Consider the following 21,452-nt stretch of genomic DNA (forward strand, 5'->3'; position numbering starts at 1 on the left):
AGGGCTTCTCTTATGTTCTTATGTGACACAGAGTGTTGGACTGGAAGGGCCACTGGCCTGATCCAACATGGCTTCACTTATGTTCTTATGTGACACAGAGTGTTGAACTGGATGGGCCACTGGCCTGATCCAACATGGCTTCTCTTATGTTCTTATGTGACACAGAGTGTTGGACTGTATGGGCCATTGGCCTGATCCAACATGGCTTCTCTTATGTTCTTATAAATACCATCACAATGGGGGAGGGAACCCCCTGGAATCTGTCCTGTGAACAGGGAGCGAGATCACATCCACAAGCCACTGCTCAGGCCGAGTGAGAGGGACAGTGTGTGCTGCCTGTACTCATGGCAGCTTTTCCTGATAAGCCACAATTTCTGAGCAACACAAGAAAGAGCAAACCAAATCTCCAAATGTCTCCCCCACCAATAGACCCCATTTTGTTTTCCCAGCCAGACTTACAGGGCTTGCTGGGAGTGATCATGGCGGGGCAGTCTCCATCTCTCAGAACTTCAGGGGGGCTCTGTGGTGAGAAAAGGAGGCAAGATTTAATTCCTGCCAAGGGGTAGAGGGTCTCTCCACCTACTCACCCTGGAAGAGCAATGGCATCAATTAGCAACAGAGCCATCCTAAGCAGCGTTGCCAGTCACCAAAGTACGTGGACTCCACCACCCCAGATATGCAGCCACTTCTTACTATTACCCATTCTGTCAGCCTCCTTACCTTCTTCAGACTTTTAAACCCCGGGACACAAAACTGCTTGTAATCCTCTATGTTCTGGGCTGAAGCCTGCAGGTAAGTGAGGTATCGATCCGGGCACTTTTCTACACAGATCTGGAGGGCACAAAAACACGGGCTTTAATACAAGCTAATCTTATTGAACAGGCATCAAAAAGCAGAGATGAATTCCCAGCAGGGGGTGAGGGGCAGGGGGCGGCCATCCTGTAAAACTACCGGGTATGTTTAGACATGACTCTTTTTACATTCACAATGACCATTTCCTTACGAACGCCCTCAGTTTTCCCTCAGCTTGCCTCTGACGTGCACCTGCTCTTTCAGTTTCTTTGAACATCTGTATTCTGGCTCTCCAGAAATATGCTTTATATGGCCAACAACAAAAAGAAATATTGCAATGGACGACCTCTTCCTATCTGATGAATCCCATCATTTTAGACTGATTAAACAAAGGCTCCTTGATTTAGAACTTACAACATTATGTCCTGTTCAATATTATACATGCTCAACTGCGGCACTTCGTCTTGCTCAACCCACTGGGAAAATGGCCGACTATTTATGTGATCTAGAAAGCCCCCAGCAACGGAGAGCATTTATGTTGGCAAGGATGAACGCCTTCCCTTCGAATGTTTTTTAAGGGCAGATTCCTCCAAATCCCGTATAGTGAGAGAGTCTGTCCCTGTGGTGTTGCTGCACTGCCAGTTATATTCTAATCCCCGGAGGGAACTGTTTGGAAATCTTTCTCTCCTTCCTGGTGAATGGGACTATCGCTTCCTCCTGAAAGGTAATGAAATAGAAATCACAAGGGCTGTTAATACATTTTTGGAGAAGTCCATTAAAATCTATGCAGAGCATGTTTCGCTTATTGTTCTTAATCCTGGACTGTCTGTCCTCATTTCAAATTATGCCTGAGTATGCCAATAAAAGGAATGGTGGTGATGATGATGAACAAAAGGAAATAAAAAAAATTATACCATGACACATCAACGTCAAACAATCACAGGAGCATAAAAGCAGGTTGTAAAAACATCAGGCAGGCAAGAAATGCAAGATGCTGTGGCCATCCCACACTTTGGTTTCACCAAGTAAGAACATAAGAACACAAGAGAAGCCGTGCTGGATCAGGCCAATGGCCCATCCAGTCTGTCACACAATGGCCAAAACCCAGGTGCCAGCAGGAGGTCCATCAGTGGGGACAGAATTCCAGTGTCAAGCATGGTGAAATTCCATTGATAATTGATTGTGTAAGGGTCCTGCCTAACCTGGTCTGTGAAGCATCATGGAGGGTCCAACTTTCTTAGCTTGTTATTCTTTCCCTTTCCCCTGTCTTGCTTTATTGTTATTAATTAGAAGTAGTGGGAACTGAAACCAAGTAATCAGCACCTTCCCATACATTCCGGTAAGGGAGTGAGAGACATCTGGAGAAAGCAAGGACACAGTCCTGATAACACTATGGGAACGTAGACATTTATGATAGTTTATGTGTGAATGCTACCCCGCAACCCCACCCCTTGGAATCCCTTTGAAGAAGGCCTTAAAAGTATTGTATCAATGTGTATTTGGAATTACTCTCAAGAACCTGTTACCAAAGTATCGGTCTATCAATAAACGTAGTCTTTGTATCAACTTCGACTCGTCATTGAACCCGCATGCTTGACATCCAGAAGCCCTCCCACTGTAGCCCTCCAACCACCAAGAATACAGAGCATTACTGTCCCAGACATAGTGTTCTATGGACCTCTGCTCCATATGTTTATCCAGTCCCCTCTTGAAGCTATACTTGTACCTATCACCACTTCCTGCAGCAATGAATTCTGGATGTTACTTACTCTTTGAGTGAGGAAATATTTCCTTTTATCTCTTCTAAACCAACTCCTCATTAATTTCATTAAGTGCCCAGGAGGTCTTGTATTATGAGAAAGGGAAAAAAATACTTCTTTCTCTACCTTCTCTATCCCATGAATAATTCTGTAAACCTCTGCCCTGTGACCCCTCAAGTCATCATTTCTCCAAGCTAAAGAGCCCTCACCTTTCTCCATAGAGAATAGTATCATTAACCCAGGTCTGATCTTGGACAACAGAATTATTAAACAGATGTTACTTGGGCTTCTTTGAATTTGGCAACACTGAAACCATCTTCTTGGATAAACAGAAAAGCTTCCCAACCTCAATGAAGGGATGGTGGCTCAGTGGTAGAGCATCTGCTTGGGAAGCAGAAGGTCGCAGGTTCAATCCCTGGCCTCTCCAAAAAAGGGTCCAGGCAAGTAGGCGTGAAAAACCTCAGCTTGAGACCCTGGAGAGCCGCTGCCAGTCTGAGTAGACAATACTGACTTTGATGGACCGAGGGTCTGATTTAGTATAAGGCAGCTTCATATGTTCAAACATATGTTCATATGAACCGGTACTAATTATGCGGGCTGTTGAGACAGAGATGGCTCTGGTGGTTTTAGCTGATGACCCCTCTCTGAATGTACACAAAAGCCAACGAGCTTGCCCCTTTGTTCCTACAGCACCTGTCTGCAGCCTTCAATACAGTGGACCGTGCCATCATGCAGAGATGTTCGGATGCCAGGAAAGGAGACAGCAGGAGCCCACGATGGTGCCCACTAGCTCCATATTGGGGGATCCCAGTATCAAAAGGAACCCTCTTTGCCAGTCAGTGCAGATAAAACGACACCAGCGTTGCTTTGACTTGCCTGCCATCAACTTGAGAGTGGGTTCTCCAATCACCTCACCAGTTTCTTCCCCCACCTCTCAATGTTGCAGAAGAGCCACAAATGGCAAGCAAAAAAAGCTGCATGTGGCGTCTGAGCCGCCGAGCGAGTATCACTAGTTTACCGTGCACCTTTGCCTTACTTCGTCTGTTGTTTGCCTTGCTCTCTAATTCTTTAGTCTTAAATCCAACTGATTTGTTCACTGTTTGCCTTATACCGACTGACTGCACTGCTCTGCGTCCTGTAATCCACCTTGCATCTTAGCAAGAATACAAATAAAACATATGAAAGGTAAATAAAATTCTCAAACTGGCACTGTGATGTTTCAGGGCAGGGATGTGCAACCTGTGGTTCTAGAGCCAAATACTGCTCGCGACAGAAGTAAATATGGCTGTTTAAGAAAAGAAAATCAAGCCATTGAATTGGAGACACAGAATCACCAGGATGTGAACAGAACGGCAGGCAAAGGTTTTTTATGGGACTAAAGAGCTTTGCAGAGACGATTTTCGGAAAGGAAAACAACAAACCACCACCAGAAATCCAAGTGCAAACCACACACAGATTTATGCCAATGAACTAACAACAATCAGACCAAGTGTTTTATTACTTATTTTGATACCTTCTGTATGTTACTTCCTAACAAAACACTCACAGCCACCAGTGCCTAGGCTGAAGAAACAAAGGATTATTAACCAACATATTAATTACTAGTACTGTTAAGGTGCACAGTTTCAGATATGTAAATACTTATTGTAGCGATCTCTTGCTCTGATATTGCCTTAAATTTGCCACTGCGGCCACTTTGATAGCAAAAGATTGCAGGCTCCTGTTTCAATCCAAAGCTAGAAAATCCAAGGAGGCTGTGACAATTTCTGCTATTGTCTCTGCATTTTTTGATCTTTGAATTTTACACTCTGTTGTGTACGTGGACCCATGTTTGTGTTCCTTCACCGGTGTTCCTGCCAGGCTCACTGGAGCCCTAGGACTGAGCTTGGGGACTCTAGAACAATGGCCAGTAGGATCCAAAACCCTGCTGCCCTGCTCCAATCAGAAGCCCTCTGCTGGTTCAAACGATCCAATGGTGTTCTAGCGCGGGAACTCAGGCCTGCAAAGAGTTGGCCCCATTGGCCCGGTTTCGTAGTATTCTTAGCCACTAGTTACCGTGCTGCAACTCCAGTAAAGAGCTTTGATTACTGCAACTGCATCTCCTTAATGCATAGAACCCACTATATTATACACTCCATACTCTTTGTATTTCCATGGCCCTCTGGTCCCTGTTTCAAATTTTCCCTTAATTACTACATACAGTATGTCACAGAAGGGAGTGCACCCCCTCACATTTTGTAACTATTTAAGTATATCTTTTCATGTGACAACACTGAAGAAATGACATTTGGCTACAATGTAAAGTAGTGAGTCTACAGCTTGTATAACAGTGTAAATGTGCTGTCCCCTCAAAATTACGCAACACACAGCCGTTAATGTCTAAACTGCTGGCAATAAAAGTGAGTACTCCCCTAAGTGATAATGTCCAAATGGGGCCCAAAGTGTCAATATTTTGTGTGGCCACCATTATTCTCCTGCACTGCCTTAACCCTCTTGGGCATAGAGTTCACCGGCCATACACTGAATTTGTTTTTTGGGGTAGTAGGGATACATGTGGATCTGGTAGCTACATCAGGAGGAGGTAGCCTAATATGCAAAGGCCTCGCCATGGTCGACCAAAGAAGTTGAGTGCCCGTGCTCAGCGTCATATCCAGAGGTTGGCTTTGGGAAATAGACGTATGAGTGCTGCCAGCATTGCTACAGAGGTTGAAGGGGTGGGGGGTCAGCCTGTCAGTGCTCAGACCATACGCTGCACGCTGCATCAAACTGGTCTGCAGGGCTGTCGTCGCAGAAGGAAGCCTCTTCTAAAGATGATGCACAAGAAAGCCCGCAAACGGTTTGCTGCAGACAAGCAGACTAAGAACATGGATTTCTGGAACCATGTCCTGTGGTCCGATGAGACCAAGATAAATATATTTGGTTCAGATGATGTCAAGCATGTGTGGCGGCAGCCAGCTGAGGAGTACAAAGACAAGTGTGTCTTGCCTACAGTCAAGCATGGTGGTGGGAATGTCATGGTCTGGGGCTGCATGAGTGCTGCCGGCACTGGGGAGCTACAGTTCATTGAGGGAACCATGAATGCCAGCATGTACTATGACATACTGAAGCAGAGCATGATCCCCTCCCTTCAGAGACTGGGCAGCAGGGCAGTATTCCAACATGGTAACGACCCCAAACACACCTCCAAAACGACCACTGCCTTGCTAAAGAAGCTGAGAGTAAAGGTGATTATTATTATTAGTTTATTTCTATTCCGCCCCTTCCCCCATTTGGGGGGCTCAGAGCGGAGTACAACAATTTAAATCAAAATCACAATAAAATCATAAGAGAAAACAAATTCAACATTCAGTAAGTGCAGTAAATTAGTTCAGCAAGGTGATATGAAGCAAGATGGCATAGCTCCACAATACAGTGATGCAGTGGGCCGTAAGGGCGTAGGGGGAGGCCAACCAATCTAATAGATGGATGCCCGCTGCCTCATCCAAAGACCTGGCGGAACAGCTCCGTTTTACAAGCCCTACGAAAGGCCAGTAGGCGAGGTAGGGCCCGGATCTCCATTGGGAGCTGATTCCACCAGGTCGGGGCCAGGACCAAGAAAGTCTTGGCCCTAGTAGAGGCAAGACGGGCATCCCTTGGGCCGGGGACTGTCAGAAGATCCTGGGAGGCCGAACGAAGCAACCTCTGGGGCGTATATGGAAGGAGACGGTCCTGCATGTATGTTGGTCCCAGGCTGCGTAAGGCTTTAAAAGTCAAAACTAACACCTTGAAACGGATCCAGTACTCTACAGGCAGCCGTGCAGGTCACAGAGCGCTGGCCGTATGCTCACCCGTATAGGTGATGCAGTCAGTAGGTGAGTCGCCGCATTCTGCACCCGCTGCAGTTTCCGGATCAGTTTCAGGGGCAAGCCAGCGTAGAGCGAGTTACAGTAATCCAGCCTGGAAGTGACCATTGCATGGATCACTGTAGCCAAATCTTGGGAGGATAGGTATGGTGCTAGCTGCCTGATCTGCTGTAGGTAGAAGAAGGCAGACCGTGCAGCTGTTGTGACCTGGACCTCCACGGAAAGGGGGGCATCCAGAATCACTCCCAGACTCTTCACCTGCTGGGCCAGTACCAAGGCGGCCCTGCCCAGGGCTGGGAGCTGGATGCACTAACCCACCCCCCCTCAATTCAGATACAGGACCTCCATCTTAGTTGGATTTGACTTCAGTCGACTCTGCTGTAGCCATCCAGCCACAGCTCCTAACGCCTCTGACAGCTGTTCAAGGGCGGAAGACAGACTGGTCAAGAATGTCTCCAGACCTAAACCCTATTGAGCATCTGTGAAGCATCCTGAAATGGAAGGTGGAGGTGCGCAAGGTCTCTAACATCCACCAGCTACGTGACGTCGTCATGGAGGCGTGGAAGAGGACTCCAGTGGCAACCTGTGAAGCTCTGGTGAACTCTATGCCCAAGAGGGTTAAGGCAGTGCTGGAAAATAATGCTGCCCATACAAAATATTGACACTTTGGGCCCCATTTGGACATTATCACTTAAGGGTGTACTCACTTTTGTTGCCAGCAGTTTAGACATTAATGGCTGGCTGTGCGTTGCGTAATTTTGAGGGGACAGCACATTTACACTGTTATTCAAGCTGTAGACTCACTACTTTACATTGTAGCCAAGTGTCATTTCTTCAGTGTTGTCGCATGAAAAGATATACTTAAATATTTACAAAACGTGAGGGGGTGTACTCACTTCTGTGACATACTGTACTTAAACGATGGCCTAGTGAGGACTTCATATGCATATCTACTGAAGCAGACTCTAATCTACATCTTTAAAACCTCTTCAGTCTTTAAGGTGCCACAGTATTTCTCTTCTATTTTTTATACAAGTTTAAAATTCTAACTTCAACCTTAGGTTAATGCGACAGGTGTCCTTCGTCCCATTAACAGTTAAACAAATGTGGCTTCACTTCACGGGTACAGAGAAAGCAAGCTATCTGAAGCCTGGTCAAAGAAATGGTTTGACTAAGGATGGTCTGGTCAAACTTTCTTAACATAAAAGCCACATAGAATAAATGTCAGATGTTTGAGAGCCATAAGACATGAATGTCAGATGAGGGAAGGAAGGATGGATAGATGGGAGAGGGAGAGTTGGAAACAGGCAACTTTAACTTAAGAACATAAGAGAAGCCATGTTGGATCAGGCCAATGGCCCATCCAGTCCAACATTCTGTGTCACACAGTGGCCAAAAAATTTATATATATATATACACACACACACACACACACACACACTGTGGCTAATAGCCACTGATGGACCTCCGCTCCATATTTTTATCTAAACCCCTCTTGAAGGTGGCTATGCTTGTGGCCGCCACCACCTCCTGTGGCAGTGAATTCCACATGTTAATCACCCTTTGGGTCAAGAAGTACTTCCTTTTATCCGTTTTAACCTGTCTGCTCAGCAATTTCATCGAATGCCCACGAGTTCTTGTATTGTGAGAAAGGGAGAAAAGTACTTATTTCTCTACTTTCTCCATCCCATGCATTATCTTGTAAACCTCAATCATGTCACCCTGCAGTCGATGTTTCTCCAAGCTAAAGAGCCCCAAGCGTTTCAACCTTTCTTCATAGGGAAAGTGTTCCAGCCCTTTAATCATTCTAGTTGCCCTTTTCTGGCCTTTCTCCAGTGCTATATCCTTTTTGAGGTGCGGCAACCAGAACTGCACACAGTACTCCAAATGAGACCGCACCATCGATTTATACAGGGGCATTATGATACTGGCTGATTTGTTTTCAATTCCCTTCCTAATAATTCCCAGCATGGCGTTGGCCTTTTTTATTGCAAACGCACGCTGTCTTGACATTTTCAGTGAGTTATCTACCATGACCCCAAGATCTCTCTCTTAAGATCTCTCTCATAAGACATGAATGTCAGATGAGGGAGGGAGGGAAGGAAGGATGGATGGATGGGAGAGGGAGAGTTGGAAACAGGCAACTTTAACTTTAAATGCATTCCCCAAGCCTCCAGCTGCCTTGGCTTGGAGAAGTGATTTAAAGAGACAAATGCCTTCTCCAAGCTAGTCAATGGGGTGGGGTGGGAGGCTTTGAGAGCCACACAAGAGTCACACTCTGGCCACCCCGGGATTATATATAATTATACAATCAATATGCTAAAGACAGAACAATGAAAATAGAGCTCTGTATAAAATATGGGACAATCCACACCCATGGGAGTTAAATTAGAATCCACATGTATCAGTGATGGTGCTCCCCTTATTGTACATCAAACTGGATGCTACAACTTCACAGTTCTGTTGCTTCTAACTAGGCTAAATCTTAACAGACATTGTTCATATACACTAACTAGGGACAACTGAACCCAACACTGGGAAAGATGTGTTGGATGCCCCAACATGAACTATCAAGGTAAAGGTAGTCCCCCGTTTTCGACTCTGGGGTGACGTTGCTTTCACAACGTTTTCACAGCAGACTTTTTATGGGGTGGTTTGCCATTGCCTTCCTCAGTCATCTACACTTTCCCCCCAGCATGACCAATAGAGACCATCAAATTCAACTCTCCCAATATGATCAATAGCAGGCATCAAAATTAAGTTTCCCAATGTGACCAAGACAAGGGCATCCAACTAATCTCTCCCAGTGTGAACAAGAGAGGGGCATCCAACTCATCCCATAGGACCAAGACAAGGGCATCAAACTCATCTTTTTCAACATGATTGAGACAATTTATTTATTTATTTATTTTATTCGATTTATTCGATTTTTAGCCCGCCCTTCCAATAGAGCAGGCTCAGAACAATGTTTCCGTAGAACAATGCATCAAACTTAACTCCCCCAAAGTGACCACAGGATGGGGATCACAGTTCTCCCATCATGCACTTCAGCTGACAAATAACAGAACACAATAGAATCATAGAGTTGGAAGGGACCCCCAGGGTCATCTAGTCCAACCCCCTGCACAATGCAGGAAACTCACAAACCCCTCCCCCTAAATTCACAGGATCTTCATTGCTGCCAGATGGCTATCTAGCCTCTCTTTAAAAACTTCCAAAGAAGGAGAGCCCACCACCTCCCGAGGAAGCCTGTTCCACTGAGGAATCGCTCTAATGGTCAGGAAGTTCTTCCTAATGTTAAGCCAGAAACTCTTTTGATTTAATTTCAACCCACTGGCTCTACTCCTACCTTCTGGAACCACAGAAAACAATTCCACCCCATCCTCTATATGACAGCCCCTCAAGTATCTGAAGATGGTGATCATATCGCCTCTCAGCCGCCTCCTCTCCAGGCTAAATATCCCCAGCTCCTTCAACCCTTGCTCATAGGACTTGGTCTCCAGACCCCTCACCATCTTTGTCGCCCTCCTCTGGAACCGTTCCAGCTTGTCTATATCCTTCTTAAAATGTGGTGCCCAAAACTGAACACAATACTCCAGGTGAGGTCTTAACAGAGCAGAGTAAAGCAATACTATCACATCACGTGATCTGGACACTATACTTCTGTTGATACAGCCCAAAATTGCATTTGCCTTTTTAGCCACTGCATCACACTGTTGACTCATGTTCAGCGTATGATCCACTAAGACCCCTAGATTCTTTTTGCACATACTACTGCTAAGACAAGTCTCCCCATCCTATAACCATGCATTGGATTTTTCCTAAATGCAGAACTTTACATTTATCCCTGTTAAAATTCATTTTATTGGTTTTAGCCCAGTTTTCCAGCCTGTCAGGGTCATCCTGTTTCTGTTTTCTTCTGTGTTTGCAACCCCTCCCAATTTAGTATCATCTGCAAATTTAATAAGCATTCCCTCTATTCCTTCATCCAAATCATTGATAAAGATGTTGAACAAAACATGTTCCAGAACAAGATCTTTGAGGCACTCCACTTGTCACTCCTCTCCAAGAGGATGAGGAACCATTCACAAGCACTCTTTGGGTGCGATCTGTCAACCAGTTACAGATCCACCTAACAGTAACAGGATCCAAACCACATTTTACCAACTTGTCAACAAGGATAGTATGTGGAATCTTATCAAAAGCCTTACTGAAATCAAGATAAATGATGTCTACAGCATTCCCCTGATCTAGCAAGGTAGTCACTTTCTAAAAAAAAGAGATCAGGTTAGTCTGACAGGACTTGTTCTTGAGAAACCCATGCTGGCTCTTAGTAATCACATCCATTCTTTCTAAATGTTCCTGGACCGACTGTTTGATGATTTGTTCTAAAACTTTTCCAGGTATAGACGTCAAGCTGATGGGTCGGTAGTTACCCAGATCATCTTTTTCCCCCTTCTTGAAGATGGGGACAACATTCGCCTGCCTCCAGTTTTCCAGCATCTCTTCTGTTCACCAAGAATTCTCAAAAATAATAGCCAGAGGCTCAGAAATTACAATGATCTGGCAACATCTAGATATCATTCAAAATAAGCACAATTTTTGAAACTAACTGATGCAAAACCCTTGAACATCTGACCTGTCTGACGACAACATCAGGGACTGTGCCCACGCAGAAATCTTACCTGTGTGGTGGGACACTGGAACTCCAGCAGTACGGAAGGGCTGGCACACTTCATGATATTGAAGTAGAACAAGTAAGGTTTATTCCTGGAAAAGGAAGGAGGAGAATGCATAAAAATAATGTCAAGTATTTAGTTTCCACAACTGGATGGATCCTAGAACAGGTCTGAAAGTGTGCATAACCTCTCTTTCTCACTGAGATGGAAGTTAATAATGCAGTCTGGATCGGCAGATGCTCCTAAAACGCTCGACACGGATCAGACTAGTAAAACAGTCAACTAGTTTCCTCTAGAGCAGAGATGGCCGAACTTGCTTTATGTAAGAGCCACATACAATAAACATCAGCTATTTGAGAGCTGCAAGACATGAACAAATATTACACACACATCTCTATCGAAACTTGTTAACACTTTCTTTGGACAGAAAGATAAAATACATATGTATGCACTTTACAACACGACCATGCTAGAAGGAGACGTCTTTAAAAACCAAAGCCGGAAATAACAGTCCCCATAAGACCACCATAGGGAAAGGTTAGGGAATTATTTTTTATACCACTGGGAGAAGGAAACACACGTGTACCATATAAATCACTGACCACCATTTGCATCATTATGTATCTCTCTTTGCCTCGGCACCAAAGTTAATAAATACAGCTCCTACAAGAGCTATGAGACGAAGGGCGAACCCTGCCCTCTTTCATTCTGTCCTTCCTTCCAGTGGCTCCCTCAGATCTAGCACGCTCTTTCCCCACACTAGGTCTCCGGGTGACCTCTGTGGTGGTAGAGAAGAGCTTGCAAGCCTGCCCATTCCCCCTCCCCTTCTCCATTTCACATGTGGCAGAAGTAATCGCCTACCTTTGAGTCAGTGCTCAAGAGGCCGTGACACTAAGCACGCTAAGCACACTTACTCGAGAGTAAGACTGCATTAAGTTCCTCCTTGACCTCCAGGCACCACACAATACATGTGAAAGAGCCACAGTTTGGCCACCTCTGCTCTAGGGGATCACAGACCACTCAAGACTGCCCTATCAGCTCAGCTCATTTTTAAAATGGAGGATCCTGAACCTCCGGTCTTCCGGGAAGCTGCAAAACAGTAATCAGAAAAGGCTCTTTGCAGATGCTGACAGCTCTATTTCGGCTCTCTAAGAGAGCAAGTGTGTGTCAGTCCACTCAGAATCCTATTTACTCCACCCTGTCTTTTTTTCCCAATTGGGACCCAAAGCACCTGACGTCGTTCTCTCCTCCATTTTATCCTCCCAATAATCCTGTTGTGAGCCCATTCGTGGGGAAGGGCGGAATATAAATTTACTAAAAGAAATAAAAACACATGAACGTAGGTTAGTGTGAAAATGTGTGACCTGCCAGAGTGGGGATTCGAACCTGGCTTTCCCAGATCTTCGTCTGACACTTTAACCACTACACCACCGTGGCTATTCAGGCCTGTTCCATGGAGCTTCCCCTCAGAAAAGTGTTCTTAGGACTGCGCAGCAAAACCCCTCTGCTGACTCTCTTTCTGCTTCTCCTTCATCCCCACCACCAGGTTAGGAATGGAGGAAAAACAGCTGCTGAATGCAAGCTCTAGAGCAGGGGTGTCAAACTCATTTGTTATGAGGGCTGGATCAGACATAAATGAGACCTTGTTGGGCTGGGCCAGGCCATGTGTGCACCTATTTAAGATTAGGTAGCAGAGATGTACACTTTATAAAGGACACAGACAAACACAATTAAAGATTTTTTAAAAAATAACAACCTTAAAATAAAACATGCTTAAAACATTAGCACTCGTTGGTTTTAAAGGTGCTTTCTTTGTATTTCTCCCATGGGATCCAGGGAACTGGGCAAAGGAAGCTCTGGCTCTTTCCTTCCTTCCCCAGGGGACTAGGAGGGGGAGGAGCCTCAGCCACTAGAAGGAAGAGAGGTTGGCTCAGTAGCTCTGCAGGGTGATTAACTGAGCCTGGCAAAGCAAGCTATCCCTCCTCGCCTTCCTCCCCAAGGAAGAAGCCTCAGCCGATGGAGAAAACAGAGGCTCTGCTCTGTAGCTCCTGTGCGATTGAGCAAGCCTGGCAAAGCAAGCTGTGATGCAGAAGGAAGCAAGAGAGAGGGAGAAGGAAGCAGACGACAGCCAGTTGCTCAGGGGCCTGATTCAGCCCCTGGGCTGCATGTTTGACACCCCCGCTCTAGAAACTTATTCCATCCCTTGACTACTGAGGTTAATGAATTCTGAGTGGAAGGGCTTCTGAATCTGATTCGATATGAAATAGGCTCATGTCCCCATCCCGCCCCACCCCCCACAAACTGATGACACAACTGGGGAACAGGGACTCTTTTTTTGCAAAACGGATAAACTCTTCAGGACTGTCTCCGCTCCCACAAAGGCAGTTTTGTTGCTGGGGGGGGGGGGGGAGACTGGCAAGGGAATGGCCATCCAGTTGCAAGAGTCCGAGTCTCAACTGTCATGCTTGCAAAGAAGCAAGATTTGGGGGACTGGGCGGGGGGCACACGCTTGGCATTCAGAGCTAAGCCTGACCGCAGACAGGAAAGGGACTGCCGGATATCCTCAGAGCTCAGCCTTTCCTTGCTGATGCCCCTCAGTAATTCCAGCAGCACAGTCGCACCAGTCTGCTGGAGCAAAGACAAACGACGACATCCCTGTGCTACAGACGTTCTAGATGGTTCCAGAAGGCCATGTTCATTTTTCCTAATTGACTGATCACAAACCAGGCAAGACTTGCTTAGCCTCAGGTTGATACAAGGCCCAGGATTCCCCTTGGGGCAAAACAGACAACTTCCCTTTCTGCTCCTTAGAAGACCGCAAAGGAAACCAAGACAAGACTGAACGGGAGGGAGGAGGGCTGCAGAGCTAATACAGTGCAGAGGTTCACTTTCTAATACATACTCGTTAGGCGTTCCTGCCTGGCCACAAAACTGTCCACGGCTGTCTGTTGGGTAGATCACTTTACGGGGATCTCCTTGACTCCACGCTGGAAAAGAAAAGCACCGTTTCACTAAGGACAATTCAGTTTCAGTTTATTTCAATATATATCCCGCCCTTCCCTCCGAAGTGGCTCAGGGCGGCTTACAACGTAAGAACTAACATAGGTTTTGGATTTAAAATACAACAAATTACACTGTTAAAACAGTAAAATGGTAAAACATAAAAACAAGTGATCTATCAGAACACTACACTGCAACCTTCTATAGAGTTTCCAATGCCAGTTAGTTATAGGCCAGCCGGAAAAGGGCTGTCTTACAGGCCCTGCGGAACTGGCCAAGGCCCCGCAGGGCCCTCACCTCCTCCGGCAGCTGGTTCCACCAGCAAGGGGCCGTTACTGAGAAGGCCCTGTCCCTGCAGGATTTCAGACGGGCCTCTTTTGGCCCGGGGATATCAAGCAGATTTTGAGAGCCCGATCTCAGCACTCTCTGGGGAACATGTGGGGAGAGACGGTCCCTAAGGTAGGCAGGTCCTAGGGCTTTAAAGGTAATAGGGCTTTAAAGGTAATAACCAGCACCTTGTACTGGACTCGGTATATTATTGGCAGCCAGTGCAGATCCCGAAGCCCTGGCCGAATGTGCTCCCATCTTGGGAGCCCTAATAACAGCCGGGCAGCGGCATTCTGTACTAACTGCAACTTCCGGGTTCGGCACAGGGGCAGCCCCATGTAGAGGGCATTACAGTAATCCAACCTCGAGGTGACCGTTGCATGAATCACCATTGCTAGACCGTCATGTTCCAGGAAAGGAGCCAACTGCCTCGCCCGCCTAAGATGGAAGAATGCGGACTTAGCAGTGGCTGCTATTTGTGCCTCCATTGTTAGGGAAGGCTCTAATAGTACCCCCAAACTCTTGATCTTGTGCGCCGCTGTCCCCTCTAGGTCATTCCTGACTTACCGACCAAGCAGCACGCTTGAGCGTTAATATTTTATATTGGGGTGGCCAAACTTGCTTAACGTAAGAGCCACAAAGAACAAACATCAGTTGTCTGAGAGCTGCAAGACATGAACATCAGAAGTTGGAGGGAGGAAGGAAAATAGATGGGGGAGGGAGAGGTGGAAAGAAACCAACTTTAACTTTAAACGCATTCTCCAAGCTGGCTTGGCGAAGTGATTTAAAGAGACAAATGCCTTCTCCAAGCCAGCCAATAGGGCAGTGGGGGCTTCGAGAGCCACACAATGTGTGTGGAAGAGCCACAAATGTGGCTCCTGAGCCACACTTTGGCCACCCATTTTATATTATTGACATTCATAGCTGGCCCTTTACATCCAAGCAATTTACAAGGATTATTTCACAGCAAGTCTGAGAGATGAGTAGCTTGTTCAAGTCCATCTTAGGGTCTCTCTCTGGATTTGAAGCCAGATCTCCCCAGTTTAAATTCAAGGCTCTCTTCCCCATATTTCTGATTGTCTCTGCTATTAACCAGCAAGCATATTACTAAGAGTTTCCTCTTCGACTAGATCAGTCTCACATGGTGACCAAGAAGTCGGCCTGGAGGCCAGGATTCCCCCAAATGCTGCAGGTATTCAGAGGCTGACCACCCCTAGACATTCCTTGTAGTCAGCTTGGCTAATTGCCATTGATGGACGCAGCCGCCATGAATTTGTTCGATCCCTTGTTAAAGCCGTCTGTGCTCGTGACCATCTTTGCCTTCACTGACGATGTTCACAATTTATATACTTGTTGAGTGAAGAAGCACTTTGTTCTGTCCATCTTCAGCCCGCTGCCCAACTCTTGTCCAAGCAACCGGCCCCCTTCCTCACTCACCCCAACCTAGCCATAGTAACCCACCTCTAGGTCACCTCTAGGCTTGACTACTGTAACTTACTCTATGCAGGGCTACCCTTGAGACTGACCTGGAAGTTACAGCTGGTCCAGAATGCAGTGGCACAGGGACACTGTTAACAGCCCACATTCAACCTGTGCTTCACTAGCTGCACTGGCTCCAGACTGAGTACTGAGTCAGGTTCAAGGTTCTGGTTTTAACCTCTAAGGCCCTAAACAGTCAGGGATCAATGTCTCTGTAGAGCCGCCTCTCTTGGTATGTGTTGCACTCGTGAGAACAAAATCTGCTGGGGGTCCCCGGCTCTGATCTGGGGCAACTCTCTGTCAAATGACATCTGGGACCTGTGAGACTTGCTACTGTTTCACAGGGCCTGCAAGACAGAGATGCTCCACCAGACACAGGGTTGAGGACAGCGACAGCTTTTAATAGCAGCTTTTTTTCAGTGATGCCTTTCACTTCCTCTTACTGTGAGCGGGGATCAGAAATCTATGCACTACGGGGCCATATAAGATTCTGTGATATTGTTTGGTTTTAATATTTTAGTTAGGGCTTTTTTTTGTAGAAAAAGCCCAGCAGGAACTCATTTGCGTATTAGGCCACACCTCCCGATGTCGCCATTGTTTCAGACAGGGCTTTTTTAGTAGAAAAAGCCCAGCAGGAACTCATTTGCCTGTCAGGCCACACCCCCTGACACCAAGCCAGCCGGAACTGTGTTCCTGCTCCAGAAACGCCCTGATTTTAGTAGATATGAATTGTTAAATGCTCCTTTAAATTACTGTACACCACCCCGAACCCATTCCTGTGGGTGGTACCGGTACTGGGTAGTGGAAGGGTAGTACAGAAGTCCAATAAACAAACAAACTTCATTGTGTACCTAATATTGTGGAAGGGAAAAGCTCACGCTATCCACCTGCCCCATCATAGCTAGACAGCTATAAAGGTCTATCACGTTCTCCCCTCCTCCGTCCCCTTTTTCCTAAATGGAAAAATCGTAGACTCTTCAGCCTAACTCAAAGGAAAGGTTCGCCAACCCAATAGCAACCTTGGTTGCCCTCTTCTCCCTCTTCCAACGTCACAAGGAAGTGCTGCAGGAAGGGTGTTTATTTCCCCTCCAAGTAAATGCGCCCCCGCCCATCCCGCTTGCCCAGCTGAGGGACCTGGCGATCCTACCACCAACAGTCAAATAGTATGGATCCCAGATAGTCCATGAGCCAACCCAGACGTCAGTATGATGGGAAAACTTCTTTTCCCCCTTAAAAGTGTGCATCTATGCAGAATAAACTACAATAGTCTAATACATTTTAAGAGACTTTCCGGATTAGGCAAAGCAATCTAATCCACAAGCCTTACAAAATATGGAGAAACTGACTTCTTTCTTTTCTTTAGGCCTCGTTATCACAAAAATGGGAATAGATGGAGGCACTGTCAGTATTAGTTATTTACTTGGCAATTAACTTTCCCCTTTTTAAAATTTCTAGTTCTTATTGATAAGAGAAAAGAATCATGGAGCTGGGAAGGAAGCTCCAGGGTCATCTAATCCAGCCTCCTGCACAATGCAGAAATTTGCAACTCCCTCTCCGCAACACCCCCACTGACTCCATGCCCGGAAGGTGACCCAAAACAACACTCCGGGACCTTGGCCGAACTGGCCTTGAGAAAACGGCTTCCTGGCCCCAAAACAGCAATCAGCATTTCTCTGGATGTGTAAGGGGCGGGGGGGGGGGGGGGGGGGGGAGGGGGGAGAAAAAATAGCCTTCCAATTTTCTCTACAACAAACATAAGTTTGATTACAAAACTTTTCCTTGCTATATATGAAAAATAAAGAAAACTCTTTTTGTATCTACAAATCATCAATTCATTATTACCGTAATTCTTTCCTGCAAAAAGTCTCTCTGGAGTTTCCAGCCCATAATAAAGGAATTAATTGTGAAGGAGACGACAACATTGGATTTATATCTCGCTCTATACTCTGAATCTCAGAGCAGCTCACAATCTACTTTATTCCACCCATTCCACCATTGGGGGCTCAGAGTGGAGTACAGCAAATAGAAATAAAATCACAATAAAGTCGTAATAAAACCAATTACAACATTCATCAAAGTGCAGCAAGATGACATGACAGCAAGGTGGTATAGCACAAAATATTAGGCCACACCCCCTGATGCTAAGCCAGTCGGAACTGCTCAAAAAAAGCCCTGCATTCTTGCTCTTCCTCAGTTTCAAATTTCAATAAAAATGTATACATTCTAGCAATAACATGATCATCATTTGTACATAATTCAAGTTTCAAATTCAGACTTCGGCTGCTCAAAATCATGACACCTTTTGTCAGGGCTTTTTTTTTTGTAGAAAAAGCCCAGCAGGAGCTTATTTGCATATTAGGTCACACCTCATGACCTCAAGCCAGCCGGAACTGTGTTCCTGCTAAAAAAAAGAAAAACCCTGCCTTTTGTGAGTTTTAAACCTTTCCAAAATTTGTAGATACATAAACTAGTGGCAAGTTTGGTCTTTAATTATCACATCTTCTCTAGATTTTAATTATGTTCACCTTGTCACAATTCTTACAAATTGTAATATGTTAAGTGTTTATATGAAGCAGTGGGGGGGGGGGCTCCCTCTTGGGTATCCTGCCCCCCCAGAGAAAGTGTATGCGCAATACATAGCCTCTCCTTTCCCGGTGTAGTGAACGCCGCGTGGTCACTGTCCGGCTATGCCTGGCAGATGGTCACTGCAATGGCCTCTCCTGCATTACTGCATCCGTGGCAACACCTTCCCGCTGGTCCCCCCCGTTTCTCACAGAGTTTGCCACGTCATGGTGCGACCGAATGTCCGGCGGTATAACCGGATGGGCAGGCTGGGCTCGCCAACCTCGCCAGCCAAGAGAAGGAAAACTCTAACATCAAACCCGGGCAGATAGAGCTCGTTAATGTAACACCTACCACCTGGAGGACTCGCTGCCGGCGTCCCGGCTTACTGGGCCATGGCAGATGACCCCAAGGTGAAAGGGTGGAGCCAGTACCGCGCACAGTGTGCTTCACCTAAAAATTCCTCTGCGCAGGCCTGAAGGGCATATCCACATCCACATCCACAACCCACAACACACTAAGTCCTGCAGCGATGGGCAAGGGGCGAAACGGCAGGTGGAAGATGCCACTGGAAGCCGCAGTCCCGATCCTGCATGTAGGTGGTTCAGGGTATTGGTCGCCTGATGCTGACCCAGAGACGAAAGCATCTTTTGGCAGCACCCTGAACGACCAAGCAGCCTTATCTAGGGACAGCACTGCTTGCTCCACACGGAGAGGGGCCTAGAAAAGGTGGCCTAAACAAAGCTCGTCTCCCCCACCCCAATTGGCTAGCCGCAGTCAACGGGCATCCTTACTTGCGGTCAAAAAATAACAACAAAGAAAAGGCATGCACCTGCCTCACAAAGTGTGCAAAGACTTAAGCTTGCGTGTTGGAACATCAGAACCATGCTTGACACAGTAGACGGTGGTCGCCCTGAACGACGCTCTGCTGTAGTTGCCCATGAACTTCTCAGGTTGAATATTGACATAGCAGCTCTCAGTGAGGTCCATTTCCCTGAGGAAGGTAGTCTTCAAGAACATGGTGCTGGCTATACCCTCTACTGGTCGTGTAAGTCAAAAGCTGAGAGCCGCCTTTCTGGTGTTGGCTTCATGGTCAGGAACTCCATTGCCTCCAAACTCAAAAACCTGCCAACAGGTCACTCAGATCGCATCATGTCCATGCGCCTCCCACTTCAAAACAAGCAGCATGCAACACTCTTCAGTGTGTATGCCCCAACCCTTCAAGCAGATCCTGCAGAAAAGAACAAGTTCTATGCTGATCTATGCAACCTCGTACGGAAGACCCCTACAGAGGACAAGGTGATCATCCTTGGCGACTTCAATGCCAGAGTAGGTAAAGACTCGGAAGCCTGGAAAGGAATACTTGGCAAACACGGCATTGGCAACTGCAATGATAACGGGCGCCTCCTGCTAGAATTCTGCACGGAGCACCAGCTCACCATCACCAACACTATCTTTCAGCAGAAGAACAGCCTGAAGACAACCTGGATGCACCCACGGTCCAAGCACTGGCACCTTATTGACTACATTCTGGTGCGCCAGAGAGACCTTCGAGATGTCTTACACACCCCAGTAATGCCCAGTGCAGAATGCCATACGGATCATCGTCTTGTACACTGCAATCTCCGTCTTCACTTTAAACCCCCACCCAGGAGAGGAGGTATCCCTCGGAGGAAGCTTCAGGTTGGCAGCCTTCACTCAGCCAAAGTTAAAGCTGCCTTCCAGGCAAAACTCCAGTCAAAAATTGAGGACCCCAGTTGCCCAACAGACCCTTCTCCAGAAGCACTCTGGGAACACCTAAAAACTACCATCCTGTTGATCTCTGAAGAAGTCCTCGGGTTCTCCACAAGGAAAAACAAGGACTGGTTTGACGAGAACAATCAAGAGATCCAAGAATTACTAGCGAAAAAGAGATCTGTCTACCAAGCACATCTTGCTCAGCCCTCCTGTCCCGGGAAAAAAGCAATCTTTCGCGCTGCATGTAGCAACCTCCAGCGCAAGCTTCGAGACATTCAGAACGAGTGGTGGACCAAGCTTGCAGAGAGAACCCAGCTGTGTGCAGACACTGGTGATTTAAGAGGGTTCTACGAAGCCCTGAAGGCAGTATATGGCCCATCATATCAGGCTCAGAGTCCCTTGCGTAGTGCAGACGGCCAAGTGCTCCTCACAGACAAGGCATCCATACTGAACCGGTGGTCGGAGTATTTTCAGGTTCTCTTCAGTGCTAAACGCGTAGTTCAAGATTCAGCAATCCACCTCACCCCACTTCAACCAGTGAAAACAGAGTTGGATGAGATCCCCACCCTAGAGAAGACTGTTAAAGCCATCAAGCAACTGAAAAGCGGCAAGGCAGCGGGAGTTGATGAAATCCCACCAGAGATCTGGAAGCATGGGGGCACAGTACTACATAGCACACTTCACAAAGTACTTGTCACCTGCTGGGAACAAGGCAAACTACCACAGGACTTTCGCGATGCAATCATCATCACTCTACACAAGAACAAAGGAGAAAAGTCAGACTGCTCCAACTACCGGGGGATAACCCTGCTCTCCATCGCAGGCAAAATTCTTGCTAGAATACTCCTGAACAGACTGGTGCCCACCATTGCAGAAAAACTCCTCCCAGAGAGCCAGTGCGGCTTCAGAGCTAACAGGAGCACCACCGAGATGGTATTTGTTCTCAGGCAGCTCCAAGAGAAATGCAGGGAACAGAACAAGGGTCTATATGTGACTTTTGTCGACCTTACCAAAGCTTTCGATACCGTTAGCAGGAAAGGCCTGTGGCAAATCTTGGAACGTTTAGGATGTCCCCCAAGGTTCCTCAGCATGATCATCCAGCTACATGAAGACCAGCGAGGCCAAGTCAGACACTGCAACGACCTCTCGGAGCCCTTCCCAATAGGCACAGGTGTAAAACAAGGCTGCGTTCTCGCGCCAACTCTCTTTACGATCTTCTTTAGCATGATGCTTCAAAGAGCCGCAGTAGATCTAGATGACAACGATGGTGTCTA

The 21,452-nt window shown here is 46.7% G+C and overlaps 1 protein-coding gene across 2 annotated transcripts in view; it reads right to left on the reverse strand.

Annotated features, from left to right (window-relative positions):
* Positions 1-21,452, reverse strand: part of SLC44A2 (solute carrier family 44 member 2) — an 83,444-nt gene that overhangs the window by 52,060 nt on the left and 9,932 nt on the right. For both annotated transcript variants that reach the window (XM_060236730.1, XM_060236729.1), the window contains exons 4-7: positions 13,976-14,060; positions 11,080-11,164; positions 721-831; positions 460-520 (exon numbers count right to left, since the gene is read on the reverse strand). In XM_060236730.1, coding sequence (XP_060092713.1) covers positions 460-520; positions 721-831; positions 11,080-11,164; positions 13,976-14,060 — 342 coding nt within the window. The remainder of the gene's footprint in view (positions 1-459; positions 521-720; positions 832-11,079; positions 11,165-13,975; positions 14,061-21,452) is intronic.

Source organism: Heteronotia binoei, chromosome 4 (genome assembly GCF_032191835.1).
Source record: "Heteronotia binoei isolate CCM8104 ecotype False Entrance Well chromosome 4, APGP_CSIRO_Hbin_v1, whole genome shotgun sequence".
Lineage (NCBI taxonomy): Eukaryota > Metazoa > Chordata > Lepidosauria > Squamata > Gekkonidae > Heteronotia > Heteronotia binoei.